At 56.4% G+C, this 23,104-nt stretch overlaps 3 protein-coding genes across 3 annotated transcripts; 2 read left to right on the top strand and 1 right to left on the bottom strand.

Moving 5' to 3' along the window:
* The first annotated feature begins 1,887 nt into the window (after positions 1-1,887).
* Positions 1,888-5,694, top strand: TEKT2 (tektin 2). Its single transcript, XM_065744792.1, has 9 exons — positions 1,888-2,043; positions 2,220-2,345; positions 2,902-3,107; positions 3,224-3,367; positions 3,779-3,893; positions 4,225-4,332; positions 4,923-5,066; positions 5,234-5,313; positions 5,481-5,694. The coding sequence occupies exons 1-9, from the start codon at positions 1,888-1,890 to the stop codon at positions 5,692-5,694; spliced, it is 1,293 nt and encodes a 430-aa protein (XP_065600864.1).
* Positions 5,695-6,254: 560 nt separating this feature from the next.
* Positions 6,255-9,108, top strand: ADPRS (ADP-ribosylserine hydrolase). The gene is made up of 6 exons (XM_065744605.1): positions 6,255-6,468; positions 6,757-6,853; positions 7,623-7,830; positions 7,937-8,121; positions 8,231-8,331; positions 8,704-9,108. Exons 1-6 carry the CDS (start codon positions 6,255-6,257, stop codon positions 8,994-8,996), a joined length of 1,098 nt encoding a protein of 365 aa, XP_065600677.1. The 3' UTR covers positions 8,997-9,108.
* Positions 9,109-14,164: 5,056 nt separating this feature from the next.
* COL8A2 (collagen type VIII alpha 2 chain) lies at positions 14,165-16,289 on the bottom strand. Its single transcript, XM_065744606.1, has one exon. It carries the CDS (start codon positions 16,285-16,287, stop codon positions 14,368-14,370), a length of 1,920 nt encoding a protein of 639 aa, XP_065600678.1. The 5' UTR covers positions 16,288-16,289; the 3' UTR covers positions 14,165-14,367.
* Between the last annotated feature and the right edge of the window lie 6,815 nt (positions 16,290-23,104).

Below are 23,104 nucleotides of genomic sequence, written 5' to 3'. Positions count from 1 at the left end.
ATTTTTTTTCTTAATAAAAATGAACTTTGATGCGTTGCTCTGTTGAGAACCATTGGTTCTGCCTTTATCTGAGTGCTGCCTGCCCCGTACCATCCCCGCTGTGCTCCTGCAGCTTTCCCCCAGCTGCTGCTGTAAGCACACGAGGAATGTTGTTGGTAGAGGGTGGGGAGTGGGATGGTGGCACTGAGGACTGCTCATCACTGAAGATAACCCTTTGAGGAGCAGCTTGCCAGCAGCTGAGGGCAGTGATGTGGGATGGAAGGGTTCAGCAAAGCAGTAAGGGGAGAAATGAGGCTCTCCTTTCACAGCAGGCTGCTGGATGCTGCGTGCCTGTGTCCTGTGCTGGCTCAGGCTCCAGGAGTGTGGATGAGTGTTACAGAGGAGCTTTTCAAGCCTTCAGTGCAGCACTGAGATACCCGTAGGGTTATCCAGTAGAGCTGATGGGGAGGGGGTGCTCAGTGATGCTGAGTGCTTTGTCCCCTCCCTCGTTGAGAGCGGGTGGCTGGAATTGGTGGAGGAATGAATGGCACTCCTCTGTTAGAAAGCACGGAGGCATCTGCCCACAGAGCAGCACGTTGGCATCGAGGGCTCTCGGAGCAGAAGGGGCCGATTTCAAGAAGAAAGCATTGCTGTGACCCGAGGCAGCACACAAAGCGATCGCAGGCGGGCGTGAACGAGCGCTGGGGGGGGGGGGGAGAAGCCTTTCTTTTTACTTACCCATCTCGACCATGTGTGCCTATTCGTACCGCGGGGGCAGGGAGCCACGCGTCGGTGTTGGATGTGCACGTGCTGAGCAGCAGCGCTGTCCTCTGCCCCTTTTCCCCCTTTGGACAGATGGTTCTTGCCAAATTTTTCTACCTGTTGCAGGAGTCGCTTTCTTTCCAGCACAGTCCCACGTCAGCCTTCACCCCCCCCCCCCCCATCCCTGCACAGTGCTCAGATCTCTGCTGGCTTCAGACACCATCAGGTTGGGTGTGTTGTAAACCAACTGTATTCATCCGAAAGGAAAAAAAAAAAAGTTAAATAAATCTTTTTCTTTTTTTTTTTTAATGCACATGCACTGTTTTATTACTTTTCTACTTCTCGAGCTGCTTCTCCCCCCTCCCCCCACACCCCGGGGGTGTCCCTCCCTTTGCTTTCAGGCCGTGTACCGTTCCTAAAACCTGGGCCGGTCCTCTCGGCTGTCGGTGTCAACGCAGAGCTCCGTGTGCGGGGCCGCGGGGTGCAGTGCTGCGCACCAATCCTTCCTCTGCTGCCGTCGCTTCGGTTTTTTCCGCCCTTTGAAACGTTAAAAAGAGAAAAAAAAAAAAAAGAAAAAAAAAAAAGATGAGAAATTCCTGTTTTGTTTTCCTCTTTTCACGTCGCTTTGCTTCAGGTTGAAGTGTAACTCTCACTAAGAACTGCAATAAAAAGACGAAAGCTTTGCTGCGGCCCCGCTCGCTCTGTTCACGGCGTGGGGGGGGTGGGGGTGGGGGGGGGAGGGGGGGGGGGGGGGTTGCGTAGCAACGGCACCGCTGTGTAGCAACGGAGCGGGGCGGCACGGAGGAGCTGTGGGGCCGCGTCCTTTCCACGGCACTCAGCTCCGGCCCGGGGGGGCTCAGCCTTCCCCTCCATCCCCCTAGCGTTGCGGGGTGAGCTCCAGCCCCCACCCAGGGCCGGGGGCACGCGGGGTATCTGCCCGGGGTGAGGTGGGGGGGTGGGGCGGGTGGGTCGCACGCTTTCGGTGCCCCTCGGGAACTCGTTGGGACCGCGGTTCCGTCAGCAGCCCCGGGAGGTTTTGGGTCTGCGGGGCAGCTCCCACCGCCCCCCCAGCACCGCAGGTACCGCTTCCCCGCGTGCCCGATTCACGCGGCTGTGCCCCCCCCCCCACAGCCGCCCCTCCGCGAGATGGCCGCGCTCAGCTTCAAACCGGGACGGAGGTTCACGGTGCCGGACTGGTGCACCAACGCCCGTCTCATCTCCGCCGACGCCGAGAGCCGACGCTTCGCATCGCAGCGGCTGCGGCAGGAAGCCCGAGCTCTGCGCAGCGAGACCAGCAACCAGGTGGGGGAGCACCGGGTGCCAGGTGGAAAGGGGGAGGTTTCGCCTCCTGCCCTTTGCGACTCGCGTTGCTTTCTCTAGGTGACTTGTAGGACCCGGAGGACCCGACAAGTCCCACGATTTCAGTCTTAAATAGCAGCAGCAACCAACAGCTCACAGCGTTTCACCTCCAATTCCAGGCAAAGTGGGATGAACATGACAACCAAACCCGCCTGGCCGAGCGTATCAGCAGTGTGAGCAGGTGGAAAGAGACCCTGGAGAGATGCCTCGCAGACGTGGATGAGGAAATCGATGCCTTGGCCAAAGTATGTTGGGGAGGCAGATGGCTGGAAATAAGCATGGGATGTTAAATAATTGAGGCTTGCCTTGTGCAGTGGGCAAGCCCATATGGTGCCCGAGGCTGGGGGTTTATCATGGGTATTCTGGGATGGATAGCTGATGAAACGGTGTCCTGGAAAGCAAGTCAGGATGTTCTTGGCTGAACTAAGCCACTGTACGGAGCTGTGCGTTGTCTGCCCACGTTTTTGAGCTGTTTTTGTCTTTCAAAGCTCTGAAGGATAATGAGAAATACGTTAAAACCATCACTCGAAAACGTTTGATTTTAAACTGAGAACGTCCGTGGGATCCATCTGTGACTCTTTTCGTTCTAAACCCACGGGCTGCTGCGTTTGGAGCTCTGCTGTAACGTAACACACGTGATCAGCTCCCACGGATTTCCTTCCACGTTTGATAAGAGTTCTCAGAACAGCAATGCAGGCACCAGAGGGTCCTCTTAATGAGAGCGTGGGTGGGTTTCCCTCCCTTTCTTCCTCTTCTCCCATCCCTGAAGGAGACCACCCCACAGCCAGCTTCTCCCTGCAGGTGAAGGAAGCAGCAGAACGTGCCCTCCAGGCCAAGAATTTGTCCTTGGACGTGGCCATGGAGTGTCTGACACTCCGTGATGGTCGCCGTGCCATCGACATGGTGAGGGACTCCGCGGAGGAGCAGCTGCAAAAGGAGGTGAAGGTGATCCAGAAGACCAAGAGAGAGCTGCAGCAGTGGGTGAATGAAGCCCTGGAACAGCTCTGGTGAGGCAAACAGCACGCTGCCTGTCCTATAATGACCACGGAGGATGAGATTCAAAGGCTCTCCCAGCAGGGAGCTGCCCTGCTCCGCGTGCTGACTCCAGCCTGGTGTTCTGCAGCATCCTCCAGGAAGCACGGCAGCAGCTGAGCTTCGACCACTATGGCAAGGTGGAGGCCCTGGAGATCGATCGCACGTGCTTATCCCTCAACGTGAACTCTCCCAATATCTCCTTCAAGGTCAACCCAACGCGGATCCCACACGGGTAAGTGAACATCCTGTGCTCCTGCCCAAATCTGTGCGAGAGCTTTGGAGATGCTGCTCCTTCCCACGCTCCATCCTGGCATGATGAGTGCAGTCACTGTGCAGGAGCTGGCTGCTGGGATGTGCAGCCACAGACTTTCAGGGTATGAGACCTTCTTTAACCCGTGCTCCCAGCGAGCTGGTGGCTGGCAGTGCACACTGTGTCCCCAGTTCAAGCAGACGTCGGGGTCTGTGCAGGAGCCGTGGGGCAGCAATCTCCAGTGGTGCACTGAGGAGATCAGGCAGGATGCGACCTCTGAATTCCTGAAGCATTTTGCACTGCAGAAAGCCTTCTTGGCCTGCAGCAGGGGGTTCCCTTTGAACTGTCTTGCAAACACTCCACGTATTTTCATAACTGCTGGTTTGGTCACAGATCAACTGCAGTGGATGAGTGGGAACAGAATAGCCAACACAACAAAGATCATGCTGAGGAGGAAATGAAAGCCTCGACTAAGCTCCGAGAGGCAATAGTGCTTGCCATTGCCCAGGTAATAGAGTGCCTCCGTTGTGAGTTAATGGTGCAGAAGTTCTGGAGCCACTGTGCTGTGGCCGGAGAAGGGGGTCTTGAAAAGACAGCGTGGTCCTGTGGGCCCCTCTGCGAGCAGCTGCCCTCCTGTTTTAAAAGGGAAGCTGGCCTGTGCCCCAGAGGGCACAGCAGACCCAGCAGCATGGAAGACCCACAGCAATCCATCATTCCCATTCCTTTCAGCTGTGTGACCTGCACACAGCCTGGCCAGCTTTGTGTCCCAACCTCACGGGGAGCAGTGTCTCATATCGGCCCCTGCAGATGTGTGTGACTGCAAACTGCTCTCTGTTCAGACAGACAACGAGCTGGAGGCTCAGAGTGCAGCCACGGACTTTGCCCTGCGTAAGAGGATCAGAGATGTGGAGAGAGCCTACGATGAGCTCAAGTGGCAGGAGCAAAATGTAAACGGTGCCGGTTTCTCGATACAGCCTTGGGTGGGGACTGAATGCTGAGCTTTGTGAGCTGGAATGCTGCTCGATCTGAGCATGTCCTTCCTGTGCTCACCTGCCCTGCGTGGCTGGGTGCACGGGCGGTGAGTCAGGGCTCCTCTGCTGCAGGGTTTATATCCAACCCATCAATCTGTGAAAGCAAAAGTCTGCTTTTCTGTGCTGATCCCGCACTCGCAGGGGAACACAACGGTGGGAGAGAGGCTGCCTGTAAACCTGGCTCAGCTTTGGTTTACAGTACCCACACGAGAACTGTAAAGTGGCCCAGGTGTGATCCCTGCAACATCCAGCCTCCCTCTGCTGCCCTGGCAGCAGTGCCAGGCTGGGGCCTTTTCATTTCACCCCTGATGTCAGCAGCTGTGGGCATCAAACAGCAGCAGCACTCTGCTTGGTCTCCATACAAAGCCACGGGCAGAGGGGTTCAGAGCCCACCAGCTCCATTTAAAACACATCCCCAGCGCAGTAAAAGCCCGGGGTGGATGGGGGCTGTTTTCCAGTCTGTCTCCTACACAGAACTGTGGCTGGGACTCGTGTCTTTACCTTAGACCTTGGAAGAAATCACCGAGATGGAAGAGGACATCCGACGCCTGGAGGAGGACATTCGAAGGAAAATGCAGGATCTGAAATTGGCACACACCCGCCTGGAGGCCCGCACGTGTCGGCCCAATGTGGAGCTCTGTCGGGATCAGGTACTGACCCCGTCAGCAGGGACTGGGGATTCAATAGGATGGTGTTTGTTTGAGGTGTGGGTGCACCTCTGGGGTGGGGTAGCGGGGGGATGGGAGATCTGTGGCCTTTCTAAAGCAGCACATCAGTGCCGTTCACTGCCACAGCTGTCTTTATCTGCACATCACAGGTCCAGTACGGGCTCACGGATGAGGTCCACCAGCTGGAAGGATCGATCCGTGCCCTCAAGCTGAAGCTCGCAGAGGCACAGTAAGCCTTCTCAGTAGCACAGGGGTGGCACAGCACTGCCGGCTTTCGCTCTTGACACAAAGGCAAAAGCCGCGCCGCCCCCCCCCCCCCCCCCATCCTGCTCTTCGTGGGCATCGCGGGTGGGAACGCCGCTCCCGAGCCCAACCCGTCGCGTGTCCCCGCTGCAGGGCCGCCCTGGACGCTCTGTACAGACAGCTGCACCGCGTGCAGACCGACGCGAGCCACAAAGCCCTCTCCCTCGTGCTGGAGCACAAGTGCGTGGAATGCCGCAAGAAGCTCGTGGTCCCCGCGGAGAAGATCGTGCCGCGGGTGGACACCTTCAACCGCACAACGAACCGCGGGGCATCCCCCCCCGGGGCCGGGCAGCTGAAGCCGGCTTAGGACGGGGCGGGCGGGGTGAGCGCCCGGAGCTCCGCTCTGCTCCGCTCCGCCCCGGGACAGCCGACGTCGCGTCGGAGGATCCTCCCCCCCCCGCCCCCGGTTTTTCCATATCCGTCTGTTGTACGCGCTCTGAGGAGCGTTAAGGCAATAAAGAGCGTCTGTGAGAGCGGCTGTGATCCGCGGCAAGCAGACGGGACAGGGAGCGGTGGGCGAGGGGACAGAGGAGGGGCACAGAGATGCGCAGAGGGCTCAGGGAGGATTTAGTTTGGATGTCAGGGGGACGTCCTTCGCCATGAGAGCAGCGAGGTGCTGCACAGAGGCTGCGGGTGCCCCGTCCGTGGAGGGGTTCACGGCCGGATCGCGTGGGGCAGCCTGGTGTGCCACGGGAGCTCGGTGTCCCTGCGCGTGGCAGGGGGTGGGACTCCTGATCCTCGGGGTCCCTTCCAACCCACACCGCTCTGTCCTTCCGCAGCGGCGCTTTTCCGGGGCGCTCCGTCGGGGCTCCGTTCCCGCTCTCCTCAGTCCTCCGCGCCGCGGGGGGGCGCTGTTTCCGACACAAAATGGCGGCCGCGCGCTCGGGCCGCGCGGCGGTGTCCCGCGCTCGGCCGTGTCCCGGCCGCTTCCGGGGCTGCTTGGCCGGGGCGCTGATGGGCGACTGCCTGGGCGCGGTGTTCGAGGGCACGAGCGCGGTGACGCTGCCCGATTTGCTGCGCTTTCTCCGCGGCCTGGAGCCGCCGGTCGGTGATGGGGAGCCGGCCGGGAGCGCGCACGGAGGTGCGTGGAACGGCGCGGGGTGGGCCCCGCAAGGAGGAGCGGGTGTGTGGGGGGGTGTGGGTGTGGGGGGGTGGGATGCTGCTCGGTCCCCCGGGGTGGGGCGGTGGTGGGAGGGCGCTTCTCGGTCCTGCAGAAGCCCCGGGATGCGTGGACGGGGCCTTGGTGCTCCTCCGGGCGCAGCTGCGGGGTTTGGGGCTGCACGTCGGTGGGACGGGTGGGGGGTGTGGGAGGGAGCGGCTGGGAGCTCGTCCGCCGGTGGTCGGCTGAAGTTGTGGCTCTCTGTTTCAGAAAGCCTCTCCTACACGGATGACACGGCCATGAGCAGGGCTGTGGTGCAGTCGCTGTTGGCCAAGAGGGAGTTTGACGAAGTTGACATGGCCAAGAGGTGAGGGCTGCAGCGGGGGCTCAGCAGCCAGAGCACAGCTTGTTAAATGTCAGACGTGGCTCACGTGGAACCGTCATCCCACTGTCTGCAAAAGGGAACCAGAGCTCAGACAAAGTCACTGTTCGTTTGTGGAGGAAATAGGAGCGAAGGTCAATCCTGGAGTCCACTGTCCTGGAGCATACAGCATCCTTTCTCTTAATGTCAGTTCCAAATATGCCTTGAAGTGAAGCAGGATGGGACGTGCTGCTTTGCCATTCTGTATTTGGAGCCACCTCTGTGGCAGATAACACTTGGATGTTTTTGAAGCATTTCCTTGCATAGTTGTCATTTCCTTACATATTTGTTTGTTGCTATTTATGTCTGTACTTAATTTAGCTGCTGAATATTAGTGAGGTCAGCCTCAGTTTGTTTATGATCCATTTCCCCTTTGGATCTGCAGCCCTGGTAGCATTTGGTTCCACTTAAGGGAGAACATTTATTTGTTTAGAAAACACTTCCAATGAACTTGAACAAAAGACTTTGTGGTTGTGACCCAGGGAAGTGTTTCGAGTTTGCTTCTATTTCAAAGCAAAGTTGAGAGGGAAACAAGTGAGCTGCAAGAGATGTCTGTAGGCCATTTGTGCACCCTGTCCTCCTTTCACACCATTTTTTAGGGAGGCTCTTTTCCTGCAGAAGTGAACCAGTTGAACCATGGCTGTCGTGGAATTGTCCGTGTGCTCTTCATTCCATTTTCAAACTCCACGAGTTTTTTCTCGCCTTGCCCACACAGGTTTGCTGAGGAGTACAAGAAGGAGCCCAACAGGGGCTACGGGATGGCTGTTGTCAATGTCTTTAAGAAGCTGCTGAGCCCCAAGTGCAGTGATGTGTTTGAGCCAGCAAGAGCTCAGTTTAATGGGAAGGGCTCCTATGGCAATGGTGGTGCCATGAGGATTGCAGGCATTCCGCTCACCTATTCTGATGTCCAGGATGTTAAGAAGGTACTGTTGTGGGCTCGCTGGGGCAGCCTGGCTGTGGGACTGCCTGCTGCCCTCGGGTCCCATCTGGTCTCACTTGAGTTTGCTAATTAGACGTTTTCGTTCACAGTTTGCGAAGCTCAGTGCTGAGTTAACCCATGCCAACTCGTTGGGCTACAACGGGGCCATCCTGCAGGCCCTGGCAGTGCATCTCGCCTTGCAGGGGGACATCAGCAGGGAGACCTTCCTTGAGCAGCTCATTAGCCACATGGAAGATGTAGAGGCAGATGATAAGTCTCTCACTGACGCCCGAGCGTAAGTAGCTGCGGTGAGCACTAACCCTGCAGTGTACTGACTGCACTCTGTACTGACTGCACTCTGACTCTTCGTGGCCTCTCTCCCCCATTGCACTCTTTGTTTCCAGGCTGGGATTTGAGGACTTGCCATTTTCAAGGCGTCTGAAGAAAATAAAGGAGTTTTTGGAGCTCAGCAGTGTTCCCAAAGCAGACGTATTGTTTGAATTAGGTATGCAGTTCTGTGCCTTCCTCCTTCTATTCGTGGGGAGAAAACTCTTGCTAACAAAAACTATCTTGGATAATATTTCTTAGTATTGTAAGATCTTGTCCTAATGGCTCTCAGATCTTAATGTTGGATAGGATTAAGTGGATGTGTCTCACCAGCCTGTACTGTTGTAAGTGGGATGGTTGGGAGCAGTACTGGTGAGCAGGGGGGAATCTCTTGCAATTCTAATTTTGCACCGTGTGGTGATAAAATTGCAGTAGAGGTGTTGATGGTGACTGGCAACGGGATGTTGCAGTGAAAAAGGGAAAGGGCACTGCTGGAGGAAGGAGGACAGGAGTGTTCTGCTGCTCTGAAGATGATTGGTTTTATTTTCAGGGAATGGCATCGCTGCTTTGCGCTCTGTCCCAACTGCCATTTACTCCTTCCTGCGCTGCATGGAAGCTGACCCAGATATTCCTGAGCACTACAACAGCCTGCAGAGGACCATCATCTACTGTATCTCTCTGGGTGGAGACACAGACACCATTGCTACCATGGCAGGAGCCATTGCAGGGGCTTATTATGGGGAGGAACAGATACCCCCAAGTTGGGAGCAGAGCTGTGAAGCTTTTCAAGAGACACAGAAGCTGGCAGACAGCTTGCATGAACTGTACTGCCAACGGCTCTGAGCCCTGAGGGGAGAGTGTGTCTGGAAGGCAGTGTAGGTGGTTACTTCTGCTTTTCTGCTTGTAACGTTGGTGGTGGACTCGTGCCAGCAAGCCTCCATCTAGGAGACACCTGCTAGAGGTGGAAGCATGAGCTGGGGTTGAACAGATGGGACACAGCCTTCACTTTGAGTTTTGCTGGGAAGTGCTGAATGTGGTGCCATGGACAGCATGGGACATCTCTGAAGTACGAGAGCATCAAGTTTTCATAAGATTTCTGCTGCTTGCTTTGTCCGACCCTCATATAACTATGTCATTTTGTCATTTCCTAGGTGGTGTCTGAATCCACAGACTTTTTATTGCTCTTTACTTCTGAATGAAGTGTCCTTCATTTCTGTTGGTAGCAACCTGTCAAGCAGTGGCTTTCATGGGATGCACGTCCCCCTTAGAACACTAGTTCATTCTCTACTGACAAGTGAAAGGATGTGGTTGGGAGCCTCCAGAGAAGCACACTGTGGGAGAGCATGGAGGATGTCCTGCTGGGGCGGGGGACAGGTTGCCACCTTCACTGTGGAGTGAAGACACTGCAGAGCAGACCTCACAGGGAGGTTCACTTCTTTAAGGGCAGAATGGAAAGTGCCTGACCCTGGGGTAGGGATTTCTTTGCACTGCTAGTGGCATTTGAAGAAATGCCTTTGGTGCATGCATACAGAATCCCAGAAGGCTGATGGTTACTGCTGGAAAAATCATAGGATCACAGAATGGTTTGGGTTGGAAGGGACCTTTAGGTTATCTAATTCCAACCCCCTCCTGTAGGGAGGGGCTGGAAGATGGCATAACTAATTGCTGTCCCTTTGGTGTCCTTTGCAGTCTGCCTGACACTGCCCTCACTGATTGCATTTTGTGTTCCCTTAGACAGCTGACTCACATTTCTGCAGCTATTCCAGTTTGTAATCCTCATATTCTGCCTTTTTAATTCTGTCCTGTGTATGTCCAGAGCACCAAGTGAGATTGCTGTTTAAATCTGTGGGTGGAGATAAATTGTGAAATGTAGTGCTAAGCAAGGATTGAATTCTTGGTTCTGCTGCAGTCAGTGACAGAAATGGCTTCAGTTGGAAGCAGGAGTTACTTCTCATAGATTTCAAACTCTGTACTTTGTGAGAACCATCTGCAAATAAAGGGAAAGGTTAAAAGAAGATGAAAAGAGTTTGGGGACTTGAAGCTGGTACTGTTGGGTAAGAATATTCTAGCACGGCTGTGTTGTTCCAGAGTTTAAAACCTGAAACTCTTGCTCAAGAGGGCTGCTCAGAAAGGGAATAATAGCTTGTGCATGGCACGTCTGAAGAGGGTTACAAGCTTCTCATAATTAAAAACAAAAGGGAAGAGGCAAGCAGTCGTCATATGGAAGTATTTGTAAATGTGACAGTGTAGTTGTCTATTATCTCTGTTATTTCTCGTGACAGTGGACGTGAACGTTGTGCACAAATGGAGTTCACTCCCTTTTGGTAACAGTACAGTTTCAGACTGCATGCATGTGTGGAAAATCTGGTTGTGTAGGGGCATTCCAGTCCCTCCTGCCTCTGCTTCCTTCTAGTGCCAGGATTCTGCGTGATGCTTTAATGGGTTTTACTTGTTTAAATGAATGTCTTGTTCTGAGATCATGTGGAATTCTGGTCTTTTTTTGTATTTACGTATTGTGCTGCAGATCTGAGGTCTAAAATGTCCGATTTTTCACATTTTCCTGCCAGGGATGTCAGTGTAGTCAGAGTTATTTAAAAGAAGACATTTTCCTGTTAAAGGAGCTTGAGAACTGGAAAAATTTGGAACCCACAAAGAACAGAAGTTTCCTGTTTAAAGAATACAGCTCATTTTAGGCCAGAATTGAAACACATACTGAAACATTCAGCTCTGCCCCACAGCTGTGGTCACCTCTGTCCCGTGCCCACAGCCCTGGGGGGCGAGGAGGACAAAGGCACAGCCCACACCACCTTTGTACAATAGGTTTTATTGATGGTTTGTCAATACAATCAAGTACTGCAGTTTTAGTTCTGAAGAGAAGGCCAGTTTCTGATCACAAGAGTGCATTTTAAACCAACTTTTACTATGACAGACAGTGCACGTAATAAGTATTTACAAAACTAAAAACCTCTATATACTAGGTTAGAAATGGAGATACTAGAGGCAAATTTAAAAAAAATAGTAAGGATTTGTATATAAAAATGCACACTGTAATGCAGTTTTCATAATTAAAAATAGACAGACTTCATCCAACCCAACCTGCTCCTCGAGCGTGACCGAAAACAAAATCCCACGTGCTCACACGCACGACAAAATAACCCTTTCTGGTGGTGGATATCACGTACTCAGCACTCCAGAAGAACATCTTCCTGACCGTGCCTGGTTTGGTGGGCAGCCCCTCGTCCTGTGCATCGTTCTTGGAGCCCGTGTGCATGTCACATCTCTGCCTTTCTGTTTCTACGTAGAATCTCCAAGGTTGGAAAAGACCTACAAGATCATCCAGTCCAACCAGGTCGTGTGGCAGGTGATGCAGCTGCGGAGGGTTGATGGCTGTTAATGCTCTGCACGTGAGGGGAAAGGGAGATTGCAGAACAATATCTACAGTGCTGCAAGGGTTACTGGTTTGGTTATAGTGGGTGTTTTTGTCATTGCTTTTTGCCAGCGAGAACGTGACGTTTGCAGTAAACCAGAACAGAAAGGCTGAATGGAACTTAGTATAAATAAATTGCTTTGTTGGAGAGGACTGAGCTTCCACCCGGGAGCAGCTGGGAGCATGTGGAAGCTGCTGAGCTCCTGCAGGTAGTGTGCACCTCACGCCGTGTGCCGCAGAGCTGCTGGCAGAGCCAGACCCTGAGCGCTGGGATCCCACCTCGCCAGCTCCAGCCCGTGCTGTGTCCCCAGGAATCGCTTCAATGCAGGAGACACAGGCTCTGACTGAGAGCCCTCCTCCTAACCCGGGACTGAAGAAAGTATTCGAGCTTCCACTTGGAAGTTCTGGGATTTTTTTGGCTCCTGTTCCTCCTGGGAAATAACCGGCTGCAATCGGAGCCCAGCAGGCCTGGCACCTCCCCGTGCTCAGGGCTTACAATGTCCAATGGCACCAGAAGCACTGGAGCTGCGTTTCAACTTGAGACTCAAGTTGCATCATGCCATGACTTGCAGCTCCACATGGAGCAAATCCGTTCTGAGGAGGGACGCCAGCCCCAGCAGGGCTGCAGCTCAACTGCTGCCCCTTTCAGCTTTGGACCTCCTTTGTGTTCCTCGTGTGCAGGGCTGGGGCTGTTTTGACGTGCGTATGGTTAACAGAATGAATATTGACAAATAGTATTGTAGTCGGGATATTTTACAGATGGTATAGTTAGATTATCGTGATGGAAAGAGACAATCAAAATAAAGGAAAATGCTAACCCACGTCCTAGGCTTGCAGTAGGAGACTCCAAAGGAGTGATCTCCAGAAAGAGATCCTTCCCCAGTGGTGGTCAGCCCTTAAATGGGGTCGGGGAGAGCTGGAGCCAGGTTCCACCCCTTCTGGTCACACAGGTGCATTGCCTTCACCTGTGCTCCCACAGCTGACTCAGTGCTTGCCTCAGGTGATCAATCAGTGGTTCAGGCTGTGATTCAACAGTTCCCATACAACGTGGAAGCCCTGCATGACGAGAGGCAGAAACTCACGACAGGCTTAAGGAAAAGGTCAACAACCAAAAAAAAAAAAAAGAAAAAACAAAACCCCAAGCAAAACAAAAAAAACCCCAAACCCAACGACAACAAAAGGAGGCGTTTAAATATCTTGTACAGTCCATCTGGAGAACAGTCCCAAGTCTCATTCGTGCTACGTTTTGTTTCTTTGGCCATAGAGTAGGCTTTAGGTGATAGCTGCTCAGCTGGTGACCAAATCGTCGCTGTTTTCTCAGGGATGTGCCCCTGCAGAGGGATGTGCAGCGGTTTACCTTCAACAGCATGCAGCTTGCCTGGGATGAGAACTGCTTTACTCTGAAGTGCAAGTGGTGATTACTACTCTACCATGAGAAAATCTGCAAAGCAACCGAGTTCAATTCCTCCCGTTAGTGAGGATGGAGCAGCCACGTGGCCAGCATCCCACGTTCCTGCCCCAAAATCTCATAGCTCCTGTTTGGGTCAATGAGATTTTCAAGCATTAGAGAACAAAGTGGCAACGACAGACAAATGGGAATGTTTTAACAGAGGAATACACCCAGAACGGCGCGGTCTCACAGAACCATATTGCACTACACTTGGAAATAGCATCGTTAACTAGATCATAGCACCGCTGTACAACGACGGAGTGGGACGTCAGAATTATCACTGCTCCTTGGTTGAAAGAAAGCGAGGGGGGGAAACACCGACATGAAACAACTGTGTGGTGAAGCAGTGGGGCAGTACGAGCAGGCTGTCCAGGTGGCACCTTCAGGAAAGACAAACTCCATCTGCTGGCGCGCTGCGGTGCCGTTGTGTTGGCAAGGAGTGACTTGCTGCGAGGGCAAGTCTTTGGGCCACCAAGAAACGTGCAGGATAGGAGCAGCCCTTGGGCTTGCTGGGTCAGCACCAGAGAGGACCGCTGTTATCACAGGGGTCCCAGCGTCCCTGCAACAGGCTGTCGTCCTCCCAGAGACCGATGCCTGGATGGTTTAGTTCCTAAATATGCTGGGGAAGGGCTAAAAAATAATATTTACTTATTCTAAGAAGGTGCTTATGCATAGTGTTCCACGTTCTCTGATTGTAAATCCAACCACGCTGGATCCGGAGTGAACCAGACACTGCTTCAAAGCAGCTTGAAGAATCAGGCATCAGGGAGACCGAAACTTGGACACCGGATGGTGCGGGAAGGAAATCCTCAACCCAGCAAGGATCTCTGCTGCTGTACTCATTTCTGCCAAGCGCTTGGGACCCCGTGTTGGTTAGCAAATACACCATCCACCACATCTCCTGTATTTATTTAATGGTACTCGGAATGGGAAACGAGGGCACTAATTGTAGACCAGAGGGGTCCAGTCCTCCATGCTCCCCTCTCTGGGTCACGGAGCGACGTACTGCATAACCAGATCCTTGCCATCCCAAGCGAGTTCCTGTGTTTGATGTGCAGTCACTGGGTGGAAATCAATTCCAAATACACTTGCTGAGAAAGTTGCTCCCTCCCTCCCTTCCTCCTGCCCCTAAAAAGAAAGAAAGAAAGAAAGACGTCTCCTTTCCGATGACCCTCTTGACTCATGGATCAAACAGCGTGAAGCAAGGTCCCATGATCACGGCTCGCGCGTTCTTCCCAGTGATTTTATTTTTGTATTAATTATAAACATTTTTATTAAAAAAAAAAAAAGACAGTTTATGGCTAAAGTGGGTGAAAAGGAAATGCGCCCAACAGCCGTTATGTGGGACAAAGCAGGAACCCGGAGAAGGAGGAGTGGATGTACTCCGTGGAGTAGAGCCCGTTGGCCTGATCCGAGGGCATCTGTACCCAGACCTGGTCGTTCTCCTTCAGTTCAAGCACGGCGCTGCCCGACGCCTGGTCCAGGTAGCCCTTTTTGTACTCGTCGTAGGTGTAGGTGGCGGGCACGTTGTTCTTATAAAGAGCCACCCAGACGTTGGTCCCTTTGACGTGCACGTGGTAGGCAAAGTAGTAGATGCCGGAGATGGGGCAGGTGAATATCCCGGTGACCGGGTTGTAGCCGTTGTGCCCGTTGTACAAAGTCCGGTCGAACTTGACCGGCATGCCGGATGCCGGGAAGGGGGAGGTGAGGATGGCGGTGAAGGCGGGCGCGATGCGGGCGGAGAGCTCTCCTCGGCCGTACTGTGGCTTGCCTGGCTTGCCGTTGCCCAGCACGGCCCCCTCCACGCCGCCGTCGGGCAGGTGCAGCCCCGCAATGCCCGTCTCATCAAACACCCCTGGTGCTCCCGGTGGCCCAGGTGGCCCGGGGGGGCCGGGCGGTCCATTGAGTCCCGGTGTCCCCGGCATTCCCGGTGGGCCGATGGGGCCGGCCATGCCGGGCTCGCCCATCTTCCCCTCACCGGGAACCCCAGGCAGCCCCGGCTCTCCTTTGAGCCCCGGCAGCCCCTGAGGCCCCATGGGCCCCGCGGGCCCCTGCAAACCAGGGATGCCGGAAGGGCCCCTGAGCCCCGGCTGCCCCGGGATCCCCCCATCCCCTTTTGGCCCGGGGCCACCTGTCAATCCTGGTACCCCAGGGAGGCCAATGAACCCTGGTTCTCCTTTGGGGCCTGTTGGGCCAGGGGGGCCCTGTGAGCCAGGCAGACCCCTTTCTCCTGGCACTCCTGGTTTCCCAGCGAAGCCGTTTGGCCCCTGGTCACCCCGCATCCCTGGCATTCCTGGTGGCCCACTGGGCCCAATGTCGCCCTTGGGGCCAGGCAGCCCATGCTTGCCCGGCAGGCCCATGGACCCTGGTGGGCCTGGTGGCCCGATGACACCAGCGGGGCCCTGCTCACCTGGCTCACCATCAACTCCAGGTTCCCCTTTATCACCAATGGCTCCCGGCACCCCCGGCTGCCCGCGGTCTCCTTTGAGGCCGGGCAAACCTGGCTTCCCATAGCCTGTAGCACCTGGCAAACCAGGGGGGCCACGGATGCCCGGTTCCCCCTTTGGCCCCATGGGGCCCTGTATCCCCGGTACCCCTGCGGCACCTGGGATGCCGATCCCATCGATGCCGGGCGGCCCCCGCGGCCCCACAGGGCCAGGCTCCCCGCTGACCCCCGGCCCACCGGGGGGGCCCATGTCACCCTTCTCCCCCGGCGCACCAGGCAGCCCATCCAGGCCAGGTTTGCCAACACTGACAGGTCCCGGCGGCCCTGCGGGGCCAGGAGGGCCACCATTGCCCCGTGGTCCTGGCAACCCTGGTTTCCCCACTCCATTTTCACCCTTCATCCCTCTCTCCCCACGGGGTCCTGGCTCTCCTTTGGGACCAGGCTCACCCCGAAACCCCGGCAACCCCGGGCCACCCTGGGGTCCTGGTTTCCCATTGACAGAGATGCCAGCGGGCCCTGGCAGCCCTGGGGGGCCGGGCAGTCCTCTGGGCCCTTGCTCTCCCCGCATGCCAGGTTCACCTTTGGCTCCGGGCATCCCCTTCATACCCGCCTTGCCAGGCAGTCCTGGGATGCCGGGTTTCCCGATGCCGGAGAAGCCAGGGGGCCCCGCAGGCCCCGGCTGACCGTGCATGCCCGGCTTCCCTGTGCCCGGCTTTCCTGGGTATCCGGGGGGCCCGGGGGGACCGCGTGGGCCGGGCTTCCCTGGTGGTCCTGGCTCCCCTTTGAGGTCCATGGGCAGCAGCGGTGGCATGTCTGCGGAGAGAAGAGAGCACGGAGCTTTACTGGGGCGGCAGCGGGCTGGGGACACATCATGCCACCATGTCGGGGTGCCTCCAGTTGGCAGCACATCCATTTTGCCACACGCTGGGGCTGAGGGACGCAGTCAGCAGGCATGGTGGGATGGGTTGGGGTTGGACTGGGGTTGGTCTCGGAGGTCTTTTTCAACCTGAATCATTCCCATGAGGTTGGGGCCTGGAGACCCACGTGTGGTTGGATCTCCTTTGGGATTCGAAAGAAAATGCTGACACGCACTCGAGAGCCCGGAGAGGCGATGTGTGACTCGTTAAGACACGCCGGTGGTGCTCTCTGGCCCCACTGCCCCCATCCAGTGAGGTGGAGAGAAACTTACAAAGGAAAAAGCGCTGAGGATGGAGGAAAAGCTCCAATAGCTGCGAGGGAAGCGCAGCCCCGGCCGCGTCCAAGTGAGTCAGCCCAGCTGGGAGCGGGCCGCCGCCGCCTGACATCTCAAGAATTTATAGAGCTCTTTTGCAAACGGATATAAGAAAGAAAGTAATGGGCTGAGAGACTACAAAGCGAGCAGGGCCGGATTACATGCCCACCGCAGCTCCGTGCGAAAAGCGCAGACGTGAGCATAAATCACACCCCGAGCGCGGGCGGCTGCTGCAGCACGTGATGCAGGGAATGGGTGAGAAAGGGGAAACGCAGCAAAATCCCTCTGGGGAAGCTCTCAGCGGAGGGAACACTTGGCATGACCACAGCGAGAAACGTGAAGGGCTGAGACCTCATCAGCTCGGGCAGATGTTCACCCAGCCCAGCCCGGAGCAGGGAGCCGTGATAACCCGCATCAGCAGGAGCAGATCTGGGGGAGATGTGAGACACAGAAGCAGAACGGCGGCCGTTCTCCTCCTCTGAGCACTCCAATTAGCTGCGGCCGTATCCCAGCCGGGTGCCCACGTGTTTGTCTTTCGGTGATGGAAGCACTCTCACTGCTTATCTCCCCTGCCCGGCCTGGCTTTACCCTTAGCAGAGGGCGCGTGGCGGCACGCGTTAAGTTCTCATGCGATGCAGCGTTGTGTTTCTGCTCCTCACCCCAGAAAGTGGTGTGGGAAAGCAGGGAGACGTGGAGTGCCACACTAATGCACATTTCTGGGGCTTCGATTCTGGAAAAATTTTTATCCGGAAAATGAATTCAATGTGTTTCCTCCCCCCACACCCCCCCATCCCCGACCCGGTTTTATTTTTTCCTTCTTGCCATGGGTTGAAAAGAATTAATTTTCTAGGTCATTTTGCATGGGATCAGAGCAAGGATCTACAGCTGAGCCCGCGGAGGACGGGAGAAGTGTGCGCACGCAGGCGCACGGCGCAGCAAAGCCAGGCACGGGCTGCCAACGTGCAGGCGGCCAAAAAGCAGACGGGAAAACCAAACCGGGGACGTTAGTGGGGAGAAACTGGGACATTGCAGCCCCAGAGGTATCCGATTTCAAAAGCCCATGTCTTACCACAGACGCATGTCTCGGAGCTCTGCATTTCACAGCAGCAGCATGGGGTTATGTGTTCCCCTCGAAGCATGAACAAAGCTGCCATGAATGCTAATGCTCCGAGCCAGCTGGGGCAGGGGAAGGGGAAGGAGAGCTGTGAGCTCTCGCCTCGGCCCCGCAGTGCATGGGCACGGCCATATGGATCCCAGTGGCCATCCCCTGCCCGCAGCTGCATCCATACACCCTGGACTCTCTTTTGGGGTTGGAGCAGCTGCTCGGCATCCCAAGGCAGGCAGCCCTGTCTGTCTCTTTAGGTGGCACCAGCGGCCCTACAGCCGGACCCGGCCCCCCAGGTTGGGGTCTCACGTCAAGGTTGGGTGCTCCATGGTGCCTGGCAGGATCCTGTGCCCTGAGCAGGGCAGGGGCCGTGAGGGACGTGCCTTGCCAAAGGAGCAGTTACAGACAGAGCTCAGGGGATGCAGGAGCCAACGGTATCGCCACCTGCCTCCATCTTTCGCCTTGTAGTTTTGGGTGGTGAAAGCTGAGGGGCTCAGCAGAAGCCCTCCATGAGCTGTTTGCTCTGCTCTGTCCTGAACTGGTGCAGCCCTGTGCCTGCTCCAGCCTGGCACCCATGCAGCCCCGCAGCACACTTGCTCCTCCACCACTGCACAGATGTAGCACGAGCTGCCCCGATGTGTAGGGAAGAAGGAGGAGAAAAGCAGGAAAAGCAGCAGGGAGATACTTGAATCCAGGCCCATCAGCAGCTGAAGTGCTGCTCTTTGGTGAGGCTGTGCTGGAAGGTTGTGTCTCTGGCTGGGATTCAGAGAGCAGCTCTCTAACAGCTGAGAAGGGGGCAGGGAGCGGGGGCTCCCAGCACGCTTCGGCTCCAGGTTTTGCTGTGTGTTTTCTGACACATGTGCTGAGCTGAACTCCTGATAAGCCATTCCTCCCAGCAGTAAATCAGCCACAGCAGCTGAACCTTCTCCAGTTTCTCCTCCCGGAGCCAACGCTTGGGCTTCCTGGAGGGTCCGGCTCTGAGCGAGCCCGGGGGGTCCCAGTGGCTGTTAACCTAATGGGGACCTTCCCCATCCTGGTGGCTGACTTCAGGGAGAGCAGTGGAGATGCTGTGCTGGTACCAAAGGTGGGGCTCAGTCACACCCATCACTCCCCATCTCATTTTGGAGATACCACCCCGGGTGGACCCCCAAGCACCTGCAGCAGGGTCGGGCACAAAGAGCTGGTCTCTGCAGCAAGGGCGGGCAGGGAGTGCGTGCATGCATGGCATGGAAGCAGGCAGGATGTGCATGCAAGGTGTGCAAGCAGGGTGGAAGCAGACAAGGTGGAAGCAGGGCAGCTCGAGGCCAGCGGTTGTGAAGGGCTGTGGCTCTGCTGGAAGCTGCAGCTGGGCTGGCTGCTCCCTGCAATGACCTCAGCGCCTCTGCCCCTGCGAGCAGCACATGTCGCCTGGTGGGGATTGATTTAACACGTGTGGTGGAGGAAATCACTCTCACTCGCTCTCTTTGTGCTGGGCTGGGTCTCCCAGCTCCGGCCTTGGCCCTGTCTCCTTTCCCAGCTGGTGTGAAACACAGACAAGGAAACAGGATAGGTGGAGGATGAGCCCAGAGCCACTGCAGATGGGCAGGAGGGGAGGAAGAGAGCAAAGGGCTGTGGAGCACAAACTCCCAGACAGAGTGAGCACTCCTGGGGATGTGACCAGGAGGGCAGGAACCAGCAGAACCCCCCAGCCCGAGCTGAGGGCTTTGCTCAGCTATTTTGCATTGATATTCCCTGGGTATTTTGGGGGGGGAAGGGGGTGGAAGAGAGCGCCAGCTGAGGGGGCACTGTGTGGTTTGGGTGTGATGGGGAGAGCTCAGTGGCACCGTGTCTGTGGGATACCGTGGGATGGGATGGGATGGGACGGGATGGGATGGGATGGGATGGGATGGGATGGGATGGGATGGGATGGGATGGGATGGGATGGGATGGGATGGGATGGGATGGGACGGGACGGGACGGGATGGGATGGGATGGGATGCCACGGGATGCTGCAGATAGGTCTCCCAGCCTCTCAGGCAGCCTCACCCCCACCCTCCCAACCCCATTCTGAGCGCTCCCCTTACCGAGGTACTGCCCTTTGCCTTCCCGAAACGGGGGTCCCAGGGGTCCCTTCACCATGGGCTGCATGTACTTGACCTGCGCGTATCCTGCCGCTCCTCCCGCAGCCGCCGCACGGAGGCCGACCAGCAGCAGCAGCAGCAGCAGCACCGCAGCGTCCGGCAGCATCCTGCTCAGCACCGCTCCTGCGGACAGAGCAGCAGTGAGGATGAGGGGGGGGGGGGGCGGAGGGGCCGGCAGCACCGCCATGTGCACCCCACGTCCCGTGGGGACACGCGGCCCCCCCTCAGCACGGACCCCAAAAGGGTTGGAACCCTTCCAGCGTCGTTGACAGCACGGAGCTTTGCTCCCGTTTCTGTTTCCCCCCCCCCTCTCAATAATTGACCCGTGGTGGTAATTAATGAGCATTAAGCCCTTCTTTGCCTCTCCCCGCCGGGGCAGGGCTGGGATTTCGTCGGAATTTCCTGGATGGCTTTTGCTGAAACAGCAGTGAGAAAAAGAAGAAGGCTGCAGCGTGGGGGGGGGGGGGGGGGGACGGGACACAAATACATCAACACAATTAAAATTAAAGCAATTAAGGGAAGGGAGAGAGGGGGAGACATGGGCAGGTGTTGGATGCAGGGCAGTGCAGGAGCAGTGCTGTGCTGCCGTCTGTCTGCAGGGTTTAGCAGAGGAACGCTTCTCTTTATGAAGCATTATTTTACAGGGATCTGTTTAAGGGGGAAAAAATCCCGTTTTTAAGGGATTGCAGCTGTAAAAATACGGTTTCTGCTAAATAAAAGAGGAGAGCAAACCCCTGAATCAGCTATTTATTTGTTTGCCTTACCTGGAATGACCCCCGTACCTCTGGCTCTGATTTCATCCCATCCCCTCCTCCCCCATCTCTCCTCTCTGCCACCCGGCCCTTACCCAGCGCTGTCCCCCCATGACAGTGTCCCCATGGGATGCTCCTGGCTGTCCCACACCCTGGGGGCAGTGCCTGGCACAGCACAGCTGGAGCAGAAGGGGACATGTGCTCTCCCTTAACACAGCCAGACGGTTTTGCTTCACTCCCCGTGGGCTGTGGGGCTGGGATGAGGTGTGGGACTGAGGTGGGGAGGTGCCCTGGGGGCTGCCACTGAGCACTGTGGGATGGGGACAGCCCCAGCGTGTCCCAAATGCAGCCACAGCCCTGCACTGTACTGTAGTCCCACTGCAACATCTCCCCCCAGCAGAAACAAGCACAGCAGGAGTAGATGGAGATAGTTTGTAAATAGGTACAGTCAGGGGGCTCAGTGAGCTGCAATGGGACCCCGTGGGGCTGGGGGCAGTGGGTGGCATGGCATGGACCCCCCTGCTATGGCATGGAGACCCTGGTACAGCACGGAGACACCTGGCATGGTGTGGAGACCCCTGGTATGACTCAAGAGACCGCTGTTATGGAACAGGTATAGCACAGAGACCCCTGGTACAGCACGGAGAGCCCTGGTATGGCACAGAGATCTCTGGTATGGCATGGAGCCCCCTGGTATGGTGTGGTGGCATGGCACAGGGACCCCTGGCACAGCTTCAGAGCACACAGCCGCCGTGCTCCCCCAGCACCGCGTGAGCGGGATGTGTTAAAAACCCCTGGCACGCAATGAAAGCACCGGGGAGAGAAAAATCTCACACCCTGAGTCCAAGAGCCGAGACAAGAAGTGTCACCTTGTTCTCACAGGAGCGTGGGGCCGGGGGAGCCCCGCAGACAGGCCGTGCCTTGTGCTCCCAGCACCATCCCGTGCAGCCCCGGCACCTTCTCTGCTTTCCCCCCCAGCCCCGTGTCCCGGCCCCCAGCACGGCCCCGTGCACACAACCCTGCACTTGTTCATGGGGCTGCAGCTGATTTATGGCCACTGCTGTTTAAATATTAAGGCCGGGGCCGGCAGGCAGCGCAGCGCCCGCTCACTCCAAGGCTAATTATTTTTAAGTCAATATAGGCGGTCTGCGGGGGACCTGCACTTGTGGATGGAGATCAGTGAAGCGGAGATGTTGTTTAAACACAGCAGTAAAAGCACCATCAGTGCTGGGCACAGCAATCCCGGATCCAGCCCTGGGTCCAACCGGAGCTGTACCAACCTCTGACGGCGCTCATGAGCCACCAGGAGTGCTGTCCCTGCCCCGTGCCCATCCCTGTGCTGTGCGTGGGGATAAGTATGGGTGCAGCACCACGCAATCCCACAGCTCCGGGTGGGCATTGCAGGGAGAAAGCGTGGGGCAGCATCAGCACGTGGGTGGGCTGCACTTGGCTGCCACCAGGTCCCATCCAGCAGCTCCATCCCCGGTCATTTGCAATAAAAAAAATACAGCAGGGAGGGTTTCCAAGCCCAACACGGGGCTGGACGGACTCCAGCGGGAGGTAAATGATCGGGTTTGTGCAAGGCGTGCTTGAAAAATAATAATAAAAGGAGGCAAAAGGGAAAAGTGAGCTATTGAAAGGGAGAGTGAGCGTGGTGCTTCCGCAGGACGGGACGTGGGAGCCAAAGCAGCGCGCGGCCGAGCAGTGCAGGAGCACGGGGAGAGACTTGGCATGGTGAGCCCCTAATGCACGACGCCGGATCGCAGCCAAAAGCTGCTGTATGCACCGTGCAGACCCACGGCCTCGCCCGGCCTTCATCAGAGGGAACAAGAAAACATTCTCTTTGACGAAAGAAAAACATCCCACCCCATCTGCGCACAGCTTCCTGCTGCCCCGGTGCACCCGTGACTGGCACTGGTACAGGGCTGGCATGGCACAGCATGGCACGGCATGGCATGGCATCACATTGGGTGGCACAGCACAGCATGGCATAGGACGGCATGGCATATGACAGCGTGGTATAACATCACATGGCCCAGCATGGCATGGTATGGCATCCCATCAGATGGCACAACATGGCACAGTCACTGCCAGCTCGCAGAGTGCCGTGGTCAGAGCTGGCCCTGTCCACCCACAGCACTCCGATCCAGGCAGTGACTGCAGCCAAATTAACTGCAGACTGGGGGCTCCGTGCTAATTAACTCCTGCTGCACTAACAACTACTGCAGGCACTCAGAGCACACGGGGCAGCTCGGGGCACGAGCTGCAGGGGGAGGAGTTGGAGGGCTGTGAGCACAGAGCTGCGTGAAGATGCGCACCGAGCAGCTGCTTTGTGCACAGCTGCTGCAGAGCTCCCTGCACGCCCTGCGCTGGGTGCTTCTCCCTGCGCTGGGTGCTTCTCCCTGTCCTGGGTGCTTCTC

The sequence above is a fragment of the Cyrtonyx montezumae genome, unplaced genomic scaffold, assembly GCF_038088225.1.
Source record: "Cyrtonyx montezumae isolate F1298 unplaced genomic scaffold, pur_monq_1.0 scaffold_31, whole genome shotgun sequence".
Classification (NCBI taxonomy): Eukaryota; Metazoa; Chordata; class Aves; order Galliformes; family Odontophoridae; genus Cyrtonyx; species Cyrtonyx montezumae.
The sequence above is the reverse complement of the archived record's forward strand: the minus strand, read 5'-3'. Positions and strand labels throughout refer to the sequence as shown.